Source organism: Cebus imitator, unplaced genomic scaffold (assembly GCF_001604975.1).
Source record: "Cebus imitator isolate Cc_AM_T3 unplaced genomic scaffold, Cebus_imitator-1.0 Scaffold77, whole genome shotgun sequence".
NCBI classification, from domain to species: Eukaryota; Metazoa; Chordata; class Mammalia; order Primates; family Cebidae; genus Cebus; species Cebus imitator.
Window position 1 is genome coordinate 5,354,417 of NW_016107392.1, and position 15,022 is coordinate 5,369,438.

Below are 15,022 nucleotides of genomic sequence, written 5' to 3' on the forward strand. Positions count from 1 at the left end.
CCTAGCAAAACCTGTCCTCTGGACTTGGATATACCCTAACTAGGCAAAGAAATCACAGTAACTGCAAGCACTTCTGAAGAGTCTCTCCTCCCCTCCCCTCCCCTCCCCTCCCTTTCTTCTTTCTTTTCTTTTTTTCTTTTTCTTTTTCTTTCTTTTTTGAGACAGAGTCTCGCATTGTCACCGAGGCTGGAGTGCAGTGGTGTGATCTCTACTCACTGCAGCCTCCGCCTCCTGGGTTCCAGCGATTCTCCTGTCTCAGCCTCCTGGGTAGCTGGGATTACAGGCATGAGCCACCACACCCGGCTAATTTTTGTATTTTCAGTAAAGACGGGGTTTCATCATGTTGGCTAGTCTGGTCTCGAACTCCTGACCTCAGATGATCCACCCGCCTCAGCCTCCCAAAGTGCTAGGATTACAAGCGTGAACCACTATGCCCAGCTGAATCATATTTTTTAATGTAGTAGAATTTATGATGGGTTAATATTAAAGTATAGGAATTATATGTAATTTATAAAGTGCTGTTTAAATGCAAGAGTTTTGTAGTACTGTTAGAATGTTGGCTAATAACTATGGTTCTAATCAATTATAGTTTGTTGATTGGAATTGAAAGAAGTTACTTTTGGTGCCACTTAGGAAGGAAAAGACTCATATTTAGAATGTTGTAAATACTTATTTAAAAATTTTTTTTTCTGTAAGTTATTGGGGTAAAGGTGATATTTGGTTACATGAATAAGTTCTTTAGTGGTGATTTGTGAGAAGTTGGTGCACCCATCACCTGAGCAGTATACACTGCACCATATTTGAAGCCTTTTATGCCTCGCCCCCTTCCCACTCTTTCACCCAAGTCCCCCAAGTCCATTGTATCATTCTTGGGCCTTTGCATCCTCATAGCTTAGCTCCCAATTTAAGCAAGAACATACAATGTTTGGTTTTCAATTCCTGAGTTACTTCACTTAGAATGACAGTCTCCAATCTCATCTAGGTGGCCGTGAATGGCATTAATTCATTCTTTTTTATAGCTGAGTAGTATTCCATCATATAAATACACCACAGTTTCCTTATTCACTTGTTGATCCTTGGGCATTTGGGTTGGTTCCACGATTTTGCAATTGCAAATTGTGCTGCTGTGAACATGCACGTGCAAGTATCTTTTTTGTGTAATGACTTCTTTTCCTGTGGGTAGATACCAAGTAGTGGGATTGCTGGATCAAATGGCAGTTTTATTTTTAGTTTTTTAAGGAATCTCCACACTGTTTTCCATTGTGGTTGTACTAGTTTACATTCCCACCAGCAGTGTGGAAGCCCTGTTCACTGCATCCACCCCAACATCTACTGTTGTTGTTGTTGTTGTTTTTTTGATTATGGCCATTCTTGCAGGAGTAAGGTGGTATCACACTGTGGTTTTGATTTGCATTTCCCTGATCATTAGTGTCATGATAAGCACTTTTTTCATATGTTTGTTGGCCATTTATATATCTTTTGAGAATTGTCTACACATTTCCTTAGCCTACTTTTTGATGGAATTGGTTTTTTCGTACTGATCTGTGAGTTTGTTGTAGATTCTGGTTATTAGTCTTTTGTCGGATGTATAGGTCATGAAGGTTTTCTCCCACTCGGTTGTCTGTTTCCTCAGCTGACTGTTCCTTTTGCCGTCCAAAAGCTCTTTAGTTTAATTTAAGTCCCAACAATTTAATATCTGTTTTAACTGCATTTGCTTTTGGGTTCTTGATCATGAAATCCTTGCCTAAGCCAATGTATAGAAGGATTTTTCCAGTGTTATCTTCTAGAATTTTTATAGTTTCAGGTCTTAGATTTACGTCCTTAATCCATCTTGAGTTGATTGTTGTATAAGATTGTTGTATGTGGCTAGCCAATTATCCCAGCACCATTAATTGAAAAGGGTGTCCTTCCTCCACTTTTTGTTTTTGTTTGCTTTGTCAAAGATCAGTTGGCTATAAGTATTTGGGTATGTTTCTGGATTCTCTATTCTGTTCCATTGGTCTGTGTGCCTGTTTTTATACTACTACCATGCTGTTTGGTATATGGCCTTACAGTATAATTTGAAATCAGGTAATGTGGTGCCTCCAGATTTGTTCTTTTTGCTTAGCCTTGCCTTGGCTATGTGGGCTCCTTTTTGGTTCCATATGAATTTTAGAATTGTTTTTTCTAATGCTGTGAAGAATGATGGTTGGTATTTTGATGGTGGTATTTTGATGATTTTGATGGGGATTTCATTGAATTTGTAAATTGCTTTTGGCAGTATGGTCATTTTCACAGTATTGATTCTACCCATTCATGAGGATGGGATGTGTTTCTATTTGTTTGTGTCATGTATGATTTCTTTCAGCAGTGTTTTCTAGTTTTCCTTGTAGAGGTCTTACACCTCCTTGGTTAAATATGTTCCTAAGTATTTTTTTTTTTTTCAGGCTGTTGTAAAAGGGGTTGAGTTCTTGATTTGATTCTCCTCTTGGTTGCTATTGGTATATAGAAGAGCTACTGATTTGTGAACATTAATCTTGTATCCAGAAACTTTGCTGAATTCTTTTATCAGTTCTAGGAGCTTTCTGTAGGAATCTTTAGGGTTTTCAAGGAAAATGATCATATCATCAGCAAACAGTAAGTTTGACTTCCTCTTTACTGATTTGGATGCCCTTTATTTCTTTCTCTTCTCAGATTGCTCTGGCTAGGACTTGTAGCACTGTGTTGATTAGAAGTAGTGAAAGTGGGCATCTTTGGCTTGTTCCAGTTCTCAGGGGAAATGCTTTCAACTTTTTCTTGTTCAGTATAATGCCAGCTGTGGGTTTGTCATATATGGCTTTTATTACCTTAAGGTACATCCCTTCTATGCCAATTTTGCTGAGGGTTTTAATCGTAAAGGAATGCTGGATTTTGTCAAATGTTTTTTCAGCATCCATTGAGATGATGATGTGATTTTTGTTTTTAATTCTGTTTACGTGGTATATCACATTTATTGACTTGTGTATGTTAAACAATCCCTGCATCCCTGGTATGAAACCCACTTTATCATGGTGGATTATTTTTTTGATGTGCCGTTGAATTTGGTTAGCTAATATTTTGTTGAGGATTTTTGTGTCTGTGTTCATCAGGGATTTTGGTCTGTAGTTTTATTTATTTATTTTTTTTGTTATGTCCTTCCTGGTTTTGGTTTTAGGGTGATACTGGCTTCTTGGAATGATTTAGGAAGGATTCACTCTTTATCTTCTGGAATAGTTTCAATAGGATTGGTACCAATTATTCTTTGAATGTCTGATAGAATTCAGCTTTGAGTTTGTCTGGTTCTAGACTTTTTTGTTGTTGTTGGCAACTTGTTTATTACCATTTCAGTCTCACTGCTTGTTATTGGTCTGTTCAGAGTTTCTATTTCATTCTGGTTTAATCTAGGAGTGTTTGTGTATTTCCAGGAATTTATCCATCACCTCTAGATTTTCTAGCTTGTGTGTATAAAGGTATTCATTAGCCTTGAACATCTTTTGTATTTCTGTAGTATTGGTTGTAATATCTCCTGCTTCATTTTTAATTGAGCTTACTTGGACTTTATCTCTTCTTGGTTAATCTTGCTAATGATCTATCAATTTTGTTTATTTTCAGAGAATCAGCTTTTTGTTTCATTTATCTGTTGTATTTTTGTTGTTGTTGTTGTTGTTTCAATTTCATATAGTTGTGCTCTGATCTTGGTTATTTGTTTTCTCTTGCTGAGTTTAGATTCAGTTTGCTCTTGTTTTTCTAGTTCCTGGAGGTGTGACCTTAAATTGTCTATTTGTGCTTTTTCAGACTTTTTGATGTAAACATTGAATAGTATGAACTTTCCTTTTAGCATCTTTTTTTGCTGTATCTCAGAGGTTTTTATACAGTATTGTTCAAACAATTTTTAAATTTCCATCTTGATTTCATTGATGACCCAATAATCATTCAGGAGCAGATTTTAATTTCCATATATTTGCATAGTGTTGAAGGTTCCTTTTGGAGTTTTTTCTGATTTTATTGTGCTGTGGTCTGAGAGAGTACTTGATATAAATTTGATTTTCTTAAATTTATTGAGACTTGTTTTGTGGCCTCTCATATGGTTTATCTTGGAGAAAGTTCCATGTGCTGATGAATAGAATGTATATTCTGCGGTTGTTGGGTAGAATGTTCTGTAAATATCTGTTAAGTTTATTTCTTCTAGGGTATAGTTTAAGTCCATCGTTTCTTTGTTGACTTTTTGTCTTGATGACCTGTCTAGTGCTGTCAGTGGAGTATTGAAGTCCCCCACTATTATTGAGTTGCCATCCATCTCATTTGTTAGGTCTAGTAGTAATTGTTTTATAAATTTTGGAGATTCAGTGTTAGGTGCATGTATATTTAGGATTGTGATACTTTCCTGTTGATCTAGTGCTTTTATCGTTATATAAATGTCCCTTTTTGTCTTTTTAAACTGCTTTTACTTTTAAGTCTGTTTTGTCTGATATAATAGCTTCTCCCGCTCACTTTTGATGTCCATTTGCATGGAATACCTTTTTCTACCCCCTTACCTTATGTGAATCGTTTTGTGTTAGGTGAGTCTTTTGAAGATGGCAGACTTGGTTGGTGGATTCTTACCCATTCCATCATTCTGTATCTTTTTTTTCTTTTGTGGCAGAGTCTCGCTCTTTCGCCAAGCACCAGGCTGGAGTGCAGTGGTGAGATCTCAGCTCACTGCATGCAACCTCTGCCTCCCAACTTCAAGCAATTCTCCTGCCTCAGTCTCCTGAGTAGCTGTGACTACAGGCGTGCGCCACCACACCCAGCTAATTTTTGTATTTTAGTAGAGATGGGTTTCACTGTATTGGCCAGGATGTTCTGGATCTCTTGACCTCATGATCTGCTCATCTCGGCCTCCCAAAGTGCTGGGATTACAGGTGTGAGCCACTGCGCCCGGCCCATTCTGTATCTTTTAAGCAGAGCATTTAGGCCATTTATATTCAATGTTATTACTGAGATGTGAGGTACTATTGTAGTCATCATACTAGTTATTGCCTGAATACCTTTTTTTTTTTTAAATTGTGTTACTGTTTCATAGGCCCTGTGAGATTTTTTTTCTTTAAGGAGGTTCTATTTTGGTGTATTTCAAGGTTTTGTTTCAAGATTTAGGACCCCTTTTAGCAGTTCGTGTAGTGCTGGCTTGGTGATGGTGAATTCTCTCAGCATCTGTTTGTCTGAAAAAGACTTTATCTTTCCTTCATTTATGAAGCTTAGTTTAACTGGATACAAAATTATTGGCTGATAGTTATTTTGTTTAAGAAGGCTATTGATAGGACCCCAATCCCTTCTAGTTTATAGGGTTTCTACTGAGAAATCTGCTGTTAATCTGGTGGGTTTTTCTTGATAGCTTACCTGATGCTTGTGCCTCATAGCTCTTAAGATGCTTTTCTTCATCTTGACTTTAGATAACCTGATGGCTTATACCTAGTTAATGATCTTTTTGTGATGAATTTCTGGGTGTTCTTTGAGCTTCTTGTATTTGGATGTCTAGCAAGGCCAGGGAAGCTTTCCTTTATTATTCCTTCAAATAATTTTTCTAAACTTTTAGATTTCTCCTCTTCCTTGGGAACACCAGTTATTCTTAGGTTGGGTCATATCTCACTATTTCTTTCTGTGCCTCATAATTATTTTGTCAAAACATTGTATTTTAAATATTATAATGTGACAACACTGGTAATCATATTTTCCCTTCCCCTATCCCATAGGTTTGTTATTTTTGTTGTTGTTAGTGACCTTCCTGGACTATTTCTGTAATGTTTATTTTGTATTTTGTATTGAAACAAGATACAAAATAAAGATTACAGAAGTCTTTGTTTGATTGGCTGAGTCACAAGTAATGATATGACAGATTTTCTTAAATGCTTTAAACTAGTATATCTCCCATCATTTTCCAAGGGATGCTGTGTATGTTAGGGCATGCTTTCCATGTCCTGGTAGTTCACAGCTCTGCCTTAGCCTTCACTTCCTGCTTTGTGCAGAGCCTCAGAGTCAAGCACAGGTTAGAGAGTGGAGCTCTATCAGGTCCTTAGTGGGTATTTGCTTAGCCCTCCACTTGCACATGACCTTTTATATTTCCAGAAATATTTTAGAAATTTTCAGACCCCCCTAAGGACATCTTATTTCCCAAATTTTCCTTTTAAGTTTTTTGGCCAGGTTCTTCTTTGCCCCTGCTAAAATTGCTGCTTCTGGCAGCTGCAAGATTAACCAAATACTACTGGTTTGTTTGGACAAACTCTCTCGGCATAGGGCTCTTCACACTGAGTGAGCTCTGAGTCAGGTGGAATAAAGATTAGCCCGTGAATGGGGCTTTTCTAGGGAGCACCAGACAGGTCACAGTGACAATTCTCTGGGGATGAGGTTTTGGCGCAGAGCTGCTTTTGCAGCTAGGCTGCTGGCATTCACAGTTACTGTGGTTCTGAGGCTGCTGGTTTCCAAGGCTACTATGGAACCAGCAAGAGGTACCTGGAAATTGAGAATGAGGCAGGTTAAAACACCGGAAAGCTCACCATTCTTACCAAGATTCAGCTATTTTCTTAAATAGATGTTGAGGATTTTGCAAATCTTTGATTAACTTTTTAGAGTTCTGAAAAAGTTGATTTTGACAATTTTGCCAGTATTCTAACTGCTTTGTGGAGAAATGAATTTTCGGAAATCCTTCATCCACCATTCCAGAAGTACTTCTCAATCTGCCTGTGCTTTTAATCCTTATGCATATTGCCTCTCTAATTGATATCTAAATAATGGCCTATAAATACTCACTGACAGCCATGAAAGTCCCCTGTTTGATTTCATTGAGAGCTGCTTGCGAAATAAACATGAAATGGTTATTTATGAAGCTGCTTCAGCTATCATCCATCTTCCTAACTGCACTGCAAGAGAGTTGGCACCTGCTGTTTCAGGTTTGTTTTATATTTGATGGTTGGCTTTTGTTTTTGTTCTTAAGCTTTTGCTTTAAGTTTCATAGGTCTGCAGAATAGGTTGTTTTTTGAAGTTAGCTCTGGGTGTATACTGCCTTTGCATTCTGACAGCTTATATGTAGACAATTTATTTTACTTGTTCCTTACTTTATTAATTCTTTTTTAAATGTTTTTATTTCTCTATATAAAACTTTTGAAAGAATTTTATTTATATGTATGTCATTTATTTTACTAATATTTATTACTTTTTAAAAAAGTTTTTATTTCCCCATATGAAACTTTTGAAAACATTTTATAGTTTTCCTTGGTGTTTAAAAAGCCTATTTGTTTTCAGAACTGTCAATATTTCCACGATTTAAGTTCAGGTATTAATGGGCATGCTAATTTTTTTGAAAAAGAGCAAACTTTGTTTTCTATTAAAGTTTTTATAACTGACCAAAAGTGCTTTTTCTATTTTGATGTTACATTTTTCATCTAAATTTTTGATGCTCTGATAAAAATTTTTTATGCAAGTTTTGAATGTGATTAATTATGTACTATATTTTTGGCTATGTGGTATATGATGAAATGAGGAATATTCATAGTATATATAAGTAATATTTACTATATCTATCCATATCTATATTTTAGTTCTTCAACTGTAGTTCTCCTAAGCCAGGAGTATTCACGTTATATATACATAATATTATATATATATATTATTACTATTTTTTAGTTCTTCAACTTTTCTGTAGTTCTCCTAAGCCAGCCTTGAGATATGCAGCTGTGAGGACCTTGAACAAGGTAAGTGTTCCTTTGCTATCATTTTGACTTCTATCAATGTTTAATTGACAACCATTAAATGTGAAGCATTTGGTTTTCTTTCCAAGGTTAATATATATGATTTATGGGCTTCACCTCTACAACATTTCACTTGTATTTGTGGCCTTGGATATGCCAATTTTGATTATTATTTAGCTGAAGATTATAACTCATTTCTGACTTCTAAGCATTTTATATTCAAGAGCCACACTGTCCAATATGGTAGCCATTTCAATTTAAATTAATTAAAATAAAAATTTCAGTTCCTCAGTCATATAAGCCACACTTCTTGTACTCACAGCCACATGTGGTTAGTGGCTATGGACAGTGCAGATATTGAACATTTCTATCACTGAAGAAAGTTCTCTTGCACAGTGCTTGTCTACAGCAGCACTGTCTAATAGAAACCCAATGTGAAACTCATATATAATTTTAAATTTTATAATAACCACATTAAAATTTGTAAGGTAAAATTAATTTTAATAGTATATCTTATAATACATACGTCATCTCAACATGTAATAGATATTTTGACATATCTTAAGTTTTTGACATAAAGTATGTTTATATTTATAGCATACTCAGTTTGGAGTAGCCACCTTTCAAATACTTAGTAGTTCACATGTTGCTGTTGGCTACCTTATTAGACAGTGTAGATTTGGAGGATATAATACAGAAACACAGAATAAATTAAATAAGCATAAAAAATTTAAATGAAAGTTAAATGTAGTGGAAGACTTGTCATAGGCAGTACATAATTATAAATTAGGTACATAAACAGTTGAAGAAAAGAAAAGTTTAGAGCAGCCATGGAAGAAACCTTTATGGTACAACAGTTTAAATTGTGTGTTTTTATTTTTATTTTTGGAGACAGAGTCTCACTGTGTCTCCCAGGCCGGAGTGCAATGGCGCAATCTCAGCTCGCTGCACCCTCTGCCTCCCAGGTTCAAGCGATTCTCATGCCTCAGCCTTCTGAGTAGCAGGGATCATAGGCACCTGACACCATGCCCAGCTAATTTTTGTATTTCTAGTAGAGACAGAGTTTTGCCATGTTGGCCAGGCTGATCTCAAACTCCTGACCTCAGGTGATCTGCCCATCTTGGCTTCCCAAAGTGCTGGGATTACAGGCCTGAGCCACATGCCTGGCCTAAAGTGTTGAGTTGATACAGGTCCACAATCCCTCATCTATAATCTTGGGGCCAGATGTGTCTCAGAATTTGCTTTTAGATAAATTTTAGCAAGCTTATATCGTGCTGTCTCTTATTTACGAACCCCAGTGAGCTTGGGGCAGCGTCCCACCATTAAAACACATAAACATTTTTGCACAAAACACATGACTATTCTTGTCAGGTGGTATAAATTAAAGAGTCACATTAGTTTGTGTCATGTTTTGCTGTTAAATGAATTTTCATCCCAATGCTTTGCTTTCCAGAGTGTTTTCAGATTTTCCAAATTATGGGTAAGGGATTCTATTACCAGTATTGGGATAGACAAAGAGGTGGAACAACATCAACAAAAACAAGGAAGCAGGAGAATGGCAGACCTCGTAGTAACCATAGATAATGCAGTTTGGCTGGAGTTTGCATATTTCAATGCAGAAGTCTTTTCTAAGTGATAAGATATTAAGTCTTTGTCAAGCACTGTCTACTATGCTAGATCCTCCTGTTCTCTGTGCTCCTAACATCTAGTAGAGTAGACATATATGAACACATGCACTATAAGGAAGTACAGGCCAATTATCATTTTTTTTTTTTTTTGAGACAGTCTCTCTCACTCTGTCACCCAGGCTGGAGTGCAGTGGCACAGTCTTGGCTTACTGCAATCTCCACCTCCCAGGTTCAAGCAATTCTCCTGCCTCACTCTCCTGAGTAGCTGGGATTACAGGCATCTGCCACCATGCCCAGCTAATTTTTGTATTTTTAGTTGAGACAGGGCTTCACCATGTTGGCCAGGGTCTAGAACTCCTAGCCTCAAGTGATCCGTCCACCTCAGCCTCCCAAAGTGCTGGGATTATAGGCATGAGCCACTGCGCCTGATCAGGCCAATTATAATTTTTTTTTAAATGGTAACATTAGAAAGGTTATAGGAACCTAACAAAAGAGAGTATGATGCTATACTCTGGGAGTTGATCATTTATGAAAAGATATACCTTGTTAAGTGGAATCATTCTTTTTGAAACAGTTACTTTTCACCTGTCCTGTCCTCTTTGGATTGCCACTTACCTCAATTAAAATTTAAGTTCTAGCCTTTATCAAAAGCAATTTGCCTAATTTTTTTCTTGCCCTTCTACAAGGTGGCAATGAAGCACCCCTCTGCTGTTACTGCCTGCAATCTGGACTTAGAAAACTTAATCACAGACTCAAACAGAAGCATTGCTACCCTAGCCATTACTACACTCCTCAAAACAGGAAGTGAGAGCAGTGTGGACAGGCTCATGAAACAGATATCTTCTTTTGTGTCTGAAATCTCAGATGAGTTCAAGGTAAGAGTTCAAACATGATCATGTTTTTTCCCAGGCTCTAGGCTGCCTATCTATTTTCTTAACAGTGTCATTTGAGAAGCAGAAGTTTTAATTTTTATGAAGTCTCTCATAGTTATTACAGTCCCCTAAGAATCCTTTATCTGCTTTCAAGTCATAAAGATATTTCCTCATATTTTAGTCTAAATGCTTTATGGTTTTAGCTTTTGTATTTTAGAAAATGATCCAACTTGAATTACTGTTTGTGTGGTAAGGTCAGTATTTTTTCCATACCAGTATCTACTTTATTTCACCATAATTTGTTGGAGAGACTTCCTTTCCCTATTGGAGTGCTTTGGCACCTTTATCTACAAAGCAAATAGCCATATAATTTTAAGTATATTTTTGGGCTTCCCATCATGTTACTAAACTGTTTTTCAATCCAATACCAGTACCACACTAATATTGATTAATGTAGCATTATGGTACCTCTTAAATGTCAAGTAGTGTGGCCTTCCAGCTTTTTCTTTTTTAATATTCTGGTTCCTTTGCATTTCCTATGAAACTTAGGACCAGTTTATCAATTTCTACTAAACAATTGATCTACTAATCAATTTCTACTAAACAATCCTACTAGGATTATGACTAGGATTGTGTCGAATCTATAAATCAATTTGGGGAGAACTGACATCTTAACATTATTTTTCTATTTCATGAATATGATATATCTCTCCCATTATTTAGATCTTTAATTTCTCTGAGCAGTGTTTTGTAGTGTTTACTTGCAGAACAGGGTTGAATAGAACTGGTGAGAGTATGTCAGAGATGATTTTTAAAAAAGAAAGAAAATAAATTTCAGCTAAAAGAATAAAAGTAGAAACATTTTATTGCTTCATTCTTTCTTTATACTCAGTCAAATAGTATAACTAACCCCATTTACTCTCTACTTAGTATGCATCCAGACTTTTAAGAGACAAACTTTACCCGTATATTTAAGCAGACAGTTTTGTGCATCCGGTGTAGCAGTTGCTTCTCCAGTTTTTTCAAATTGCTTTTGTAGGAGTGAGCTTTTTCCTAAAGACATATACTTGTTACTGATTAAGATACTTTGGCTTTGATTTTGAGTGCCTGTAGTAGTGGGATCTTTGTATGACCTCTTGAGCAGTATACAGGGTCAGTGGTCTATGTGATTCCTCAGTGACTTAGGGTACAGGTATTACTTGGGGTTGTGGTGAAGTTTAGCTGGGGACCTGGACACATACTTAGTCAATCTTTGGGCCCCAGTAGTGGCAGCAGTGCACTGAGTGTGCCTATTTTTAGGTCCAGCTTACACTGGCTCCAGTGTTTGTGGGTACTAGAGGGCTATTCTTAGGCTTCCAGGTGGCTTGCTAGAAACAAATATTGAGACCAGTGCGCCCAATGTGTGGGTGGGTTCTCAGGCCCCTAGCAGTTGGTGTGGTGTGGGTGATGGGCAGTAGTGGTGTTGGAGCAGCCCACAGGGACACAAGCAGTCCATGTCGGTGTTGGTAGAAGCTGCAATGGATTGGGTAGGCTAGTCCCCAGTCCCACATCTGCCTGTAGCAGGGTGGTGGGTATTATGCTCTGTGTTTAGGAGAGCTTGGTATCCCGTCCTTCCCCCAGTTGGGTGGCAGCTGCAGCCACCTCACCTCAAACTCAGCCTGAGGGTGGGGCACAGCCCAGCTTTAAACTTTCAAAATGGTGCCAGCCGTGGGCTTGTGACCAGAGAGACTGGGGACCCCTCAGGTGAGCAGCATGGGCAAGAAGCTGTGGGGAATGTGGTCCATTTGGATCTTGGTCTCACAGCAGCCCATTGGAGAACATTGGGTATTGTCCTAAGTGTGTGTAGGAGAGCCTGACTTCCTGTCTCTCCTTGACCAAGTGGTGGCTACAGCCACATCAACTTGAACCCAACCCAAGCTGGGGCACAGCCCAACATTAAACCACCAAAATTTGCCGTGGGCCTGGGAGCAGAGAGGGAGGAGTCCCTCCCAGGTATGCAGTGTAGACAAGAAGCTGTGAGAAGTGTGGTCTGGTTACGTGTCATTCTCACAGCAGCCTGCTACAGAGCAGTGGGTATTGTCCTAAATATGTGTAGGATAGCGTGGTTTCCCTGTCCCTTCTTGGCCAAATAGCAGTTTCAACTGCATCATCCCTAACTCAGGCTGAGGGCAGGGCACAGCCCAGTGTTAAACTCTCAAAATAGCACCTAGGGGCTGGGACCGGAGAGGGTGGGGCACCTCCCAACCAGTGTGGTCAAGAAGCTGTGAGGAGAGGAGTCTGCTTATGTTTCAGTTTCACAGTATCATGCTGCAGGACAGTAGGTACTGTCCTAATTATGCACAGGATAGCATATTTACAACAGTACCTACTGCCCTGCAGCAGGATGCTGAGACTGAGATCTCCCTGTCCCTCCTTGGCCAGGCAGTGGCTGCAGCTGTGCACAAGAGTAATTTAAAATGTCAGGTGAAGGAGTTAGAAGGTTTGGAGGCAGTCATAATGGTGGTGAAGAGAATGACCTTTAGAATCAAAATCCGTGGGTTTAAATCCTGATTCTACCACTTATTACATATATGACCTCAGGTGAGTCACATAAATTCTCACTGTCTCAGTTTCCTTAGCTGTACAATGGGAATAATAATAGTACTTACTTCATAGAATTATCGTGAAGTATAAATCAAATAACAAAGAGTTAAGAATAGTATATGTGTCTGTTATTATTATTGTTGTTTTATGTATGTATAGTATGGAAATAACTGCTAGTTCAAAATTGATCTTTTAACATCTGCACACAGAATAGTAGAATGTTGACTAAGTAAGTTATTTCTCCTTTTTTTCAGTGCAGTTAGACAAATCTCTTGAAAAACAGATAAATTCATTTCAGTTTGCTTTCAATTTTAGCTTTTTTCCCCTTCCCATCTTTTTTTGAGACAGGTTCTCACTCTGTTGCCTAGGCTGGAGTGCAGTTGCATTATCATAGCTCACTGCAGCCTCAACCTCCCTGGACTCAGGTGATCCTCCTGCCTTAGCCTCCCGAGTAGCTGAGACTACATTACAGGCATAAGCCACCATGCCTGGCTAATATTTGTATTTTTTGTAGAGACAGAGTTTTACCATTGGAAGAAAGCCAGAAGGATTGGTTGACCAGGTTGGTCTTAAACTCCTGAGCTCAAGAAGTTCACCCACCTTGGCCTCCTAAAGTGCTGGGATTATAGGCGTAAGCCACCATGCCCAACTGCATTTTCCCCATTTTCTATAGGATTCTGGTCTTTTGTTTCCTTTATTATTATTATTTTTTGTATATTAAGGATATTAGCTCTTATCTGTGAAACATGTTATGAATATTTTGTCTCAGTTTGTCATTTGTCTTGACTTTTCTTATTATGTCTTTTGTCATGCAAAAATGTTATTTTTTATATAGTCATATTTGTCAGTCTTTTATTTGACTTTGAGTCATAATTAAAAAGACTTTCCCTTCAAATTATACAGGAATTCACTCATGTTCTTATCTAATATATTTATAGTTTCATATTTTACATTTAGATCTCTAGTCCATTGAATTTTTTTATTGTGTATATTATGACAGATTCAATCTTAATCCTTTTCCATTGAGTACCCAGTTAGTTGCCCCCCAAAATTTTATTTAAGGCTAGATGTGGCGGCTTACACCTGTAATCCCAGCATTTTGGGAGGCCAAGGCAGGGAGATTGCTTGAGTCCAGGAGTTTGAGACCAGCCTGGGCAACATAATGAGAACCTGTCTCTACAAAAAAATACAAAAATTAGTCAAACATGGCGGTGCACACCACTTGGGAGGCTGAGGCGGGAGGATCACTTGAGCCTGGGAGGTTGGGGCCGCAATGAGCTCTGATCACGCCACTGCACTCTGTCCTGGATAACAGAGCAAGATTTTGCTTAGTCTGTTGTCACACTACTATAAAGAAATACTTGAGACTGGATAATTTATAAAGAAAAGAGGTTTAATTGGCTCACAGTTCTGCAGGCTGAACAAGAAGCATGGCAGCATCTGCTTCTTGGGCAGCCTAAGGAAGCTTTTACTCATGGTAGAAGGCAAAATAGGAGCAGATGTCTTACATGGCAGGAGCATGACCAAGAGGGGTGTGGAGGGGTGTCACACACTTTTAAATGACCAGATCTCACAAGAACTTACTCATTATCACGAGAACAGCACCAGCAGGGAAATCTGCCCCCATTATCCGGCCACCTTCCACCAGGCCCCACCTCCACGTTGGGGATTACCATTCGACATGAGATTTGGGTGGGGACACAAATCTAAACCATATTACCTTATCTCAAAAAATACATATTTTTATTTTTTTTTATAAACAATTAGAGGAAAGCTGAAAAAAAATGTAAAGACCATCTTTTCCCCAATAAGTTGAGATGTTATCTTTATCATATACTAAAGTTTCATATGTACTTGGGTCTGTTTCTGGAGTGTCTATTCCACTCATATATTGGTCTGTTTATTCATATACTACTGCCACGCTCTGTTCTAAATATAGCTTTGTAAGATGCTTAGCGTTCCATCATATTTCTGTATTTTCATTGTTTTCCTGGCTATTCTTGCATGTTTCTTTTTCTTTTCTTCTTTTTTTTTTTTTGAGATGGAGCTTCACTCTTTTTGCCCAGGCTGGAGTGCAATGGCGCAATCTTGGCTCTGCAATCTCCGCCTCCCAGGTTCAAGTAATTCTCCTGCCTCAGCCTCCCGAGTAGCTGGGATTACAGGCGCCTGCCACCACACCGAGCTAATTTTTTGTATTTTTAGTAGAGAGAATTCCGCCATG

General features: G+C 38.2%; 1 protein-coding gene across 1 annotated transcript in view; it reads left to right on the top strand.

The window, feature by feature from the left end:
- Positions 1-15,022, top strand: part of COPG2 (COPI coat complex subunit gamma 2) — a 140,357-nt gene that overhangs the window by 74,309 nt on the left and 51,026 nt on the right. The window contains exons 10-12 of the mRNA XM_017532534.2: positions 6,787-6,920; positions 7,654-7,721; positions 10,033-10,221. Coding sequence (XP_017388023.1) covers positions 6,787-6,920; positions 7,654-7,721; positions 10,033-10,221 — 391 coding nt within the window. The remainder of the gene's footprint in view (positions 1-6,786; positions 6,921-7,653; positions 7,722-10,032; positions 10,222-15,022) is intronic.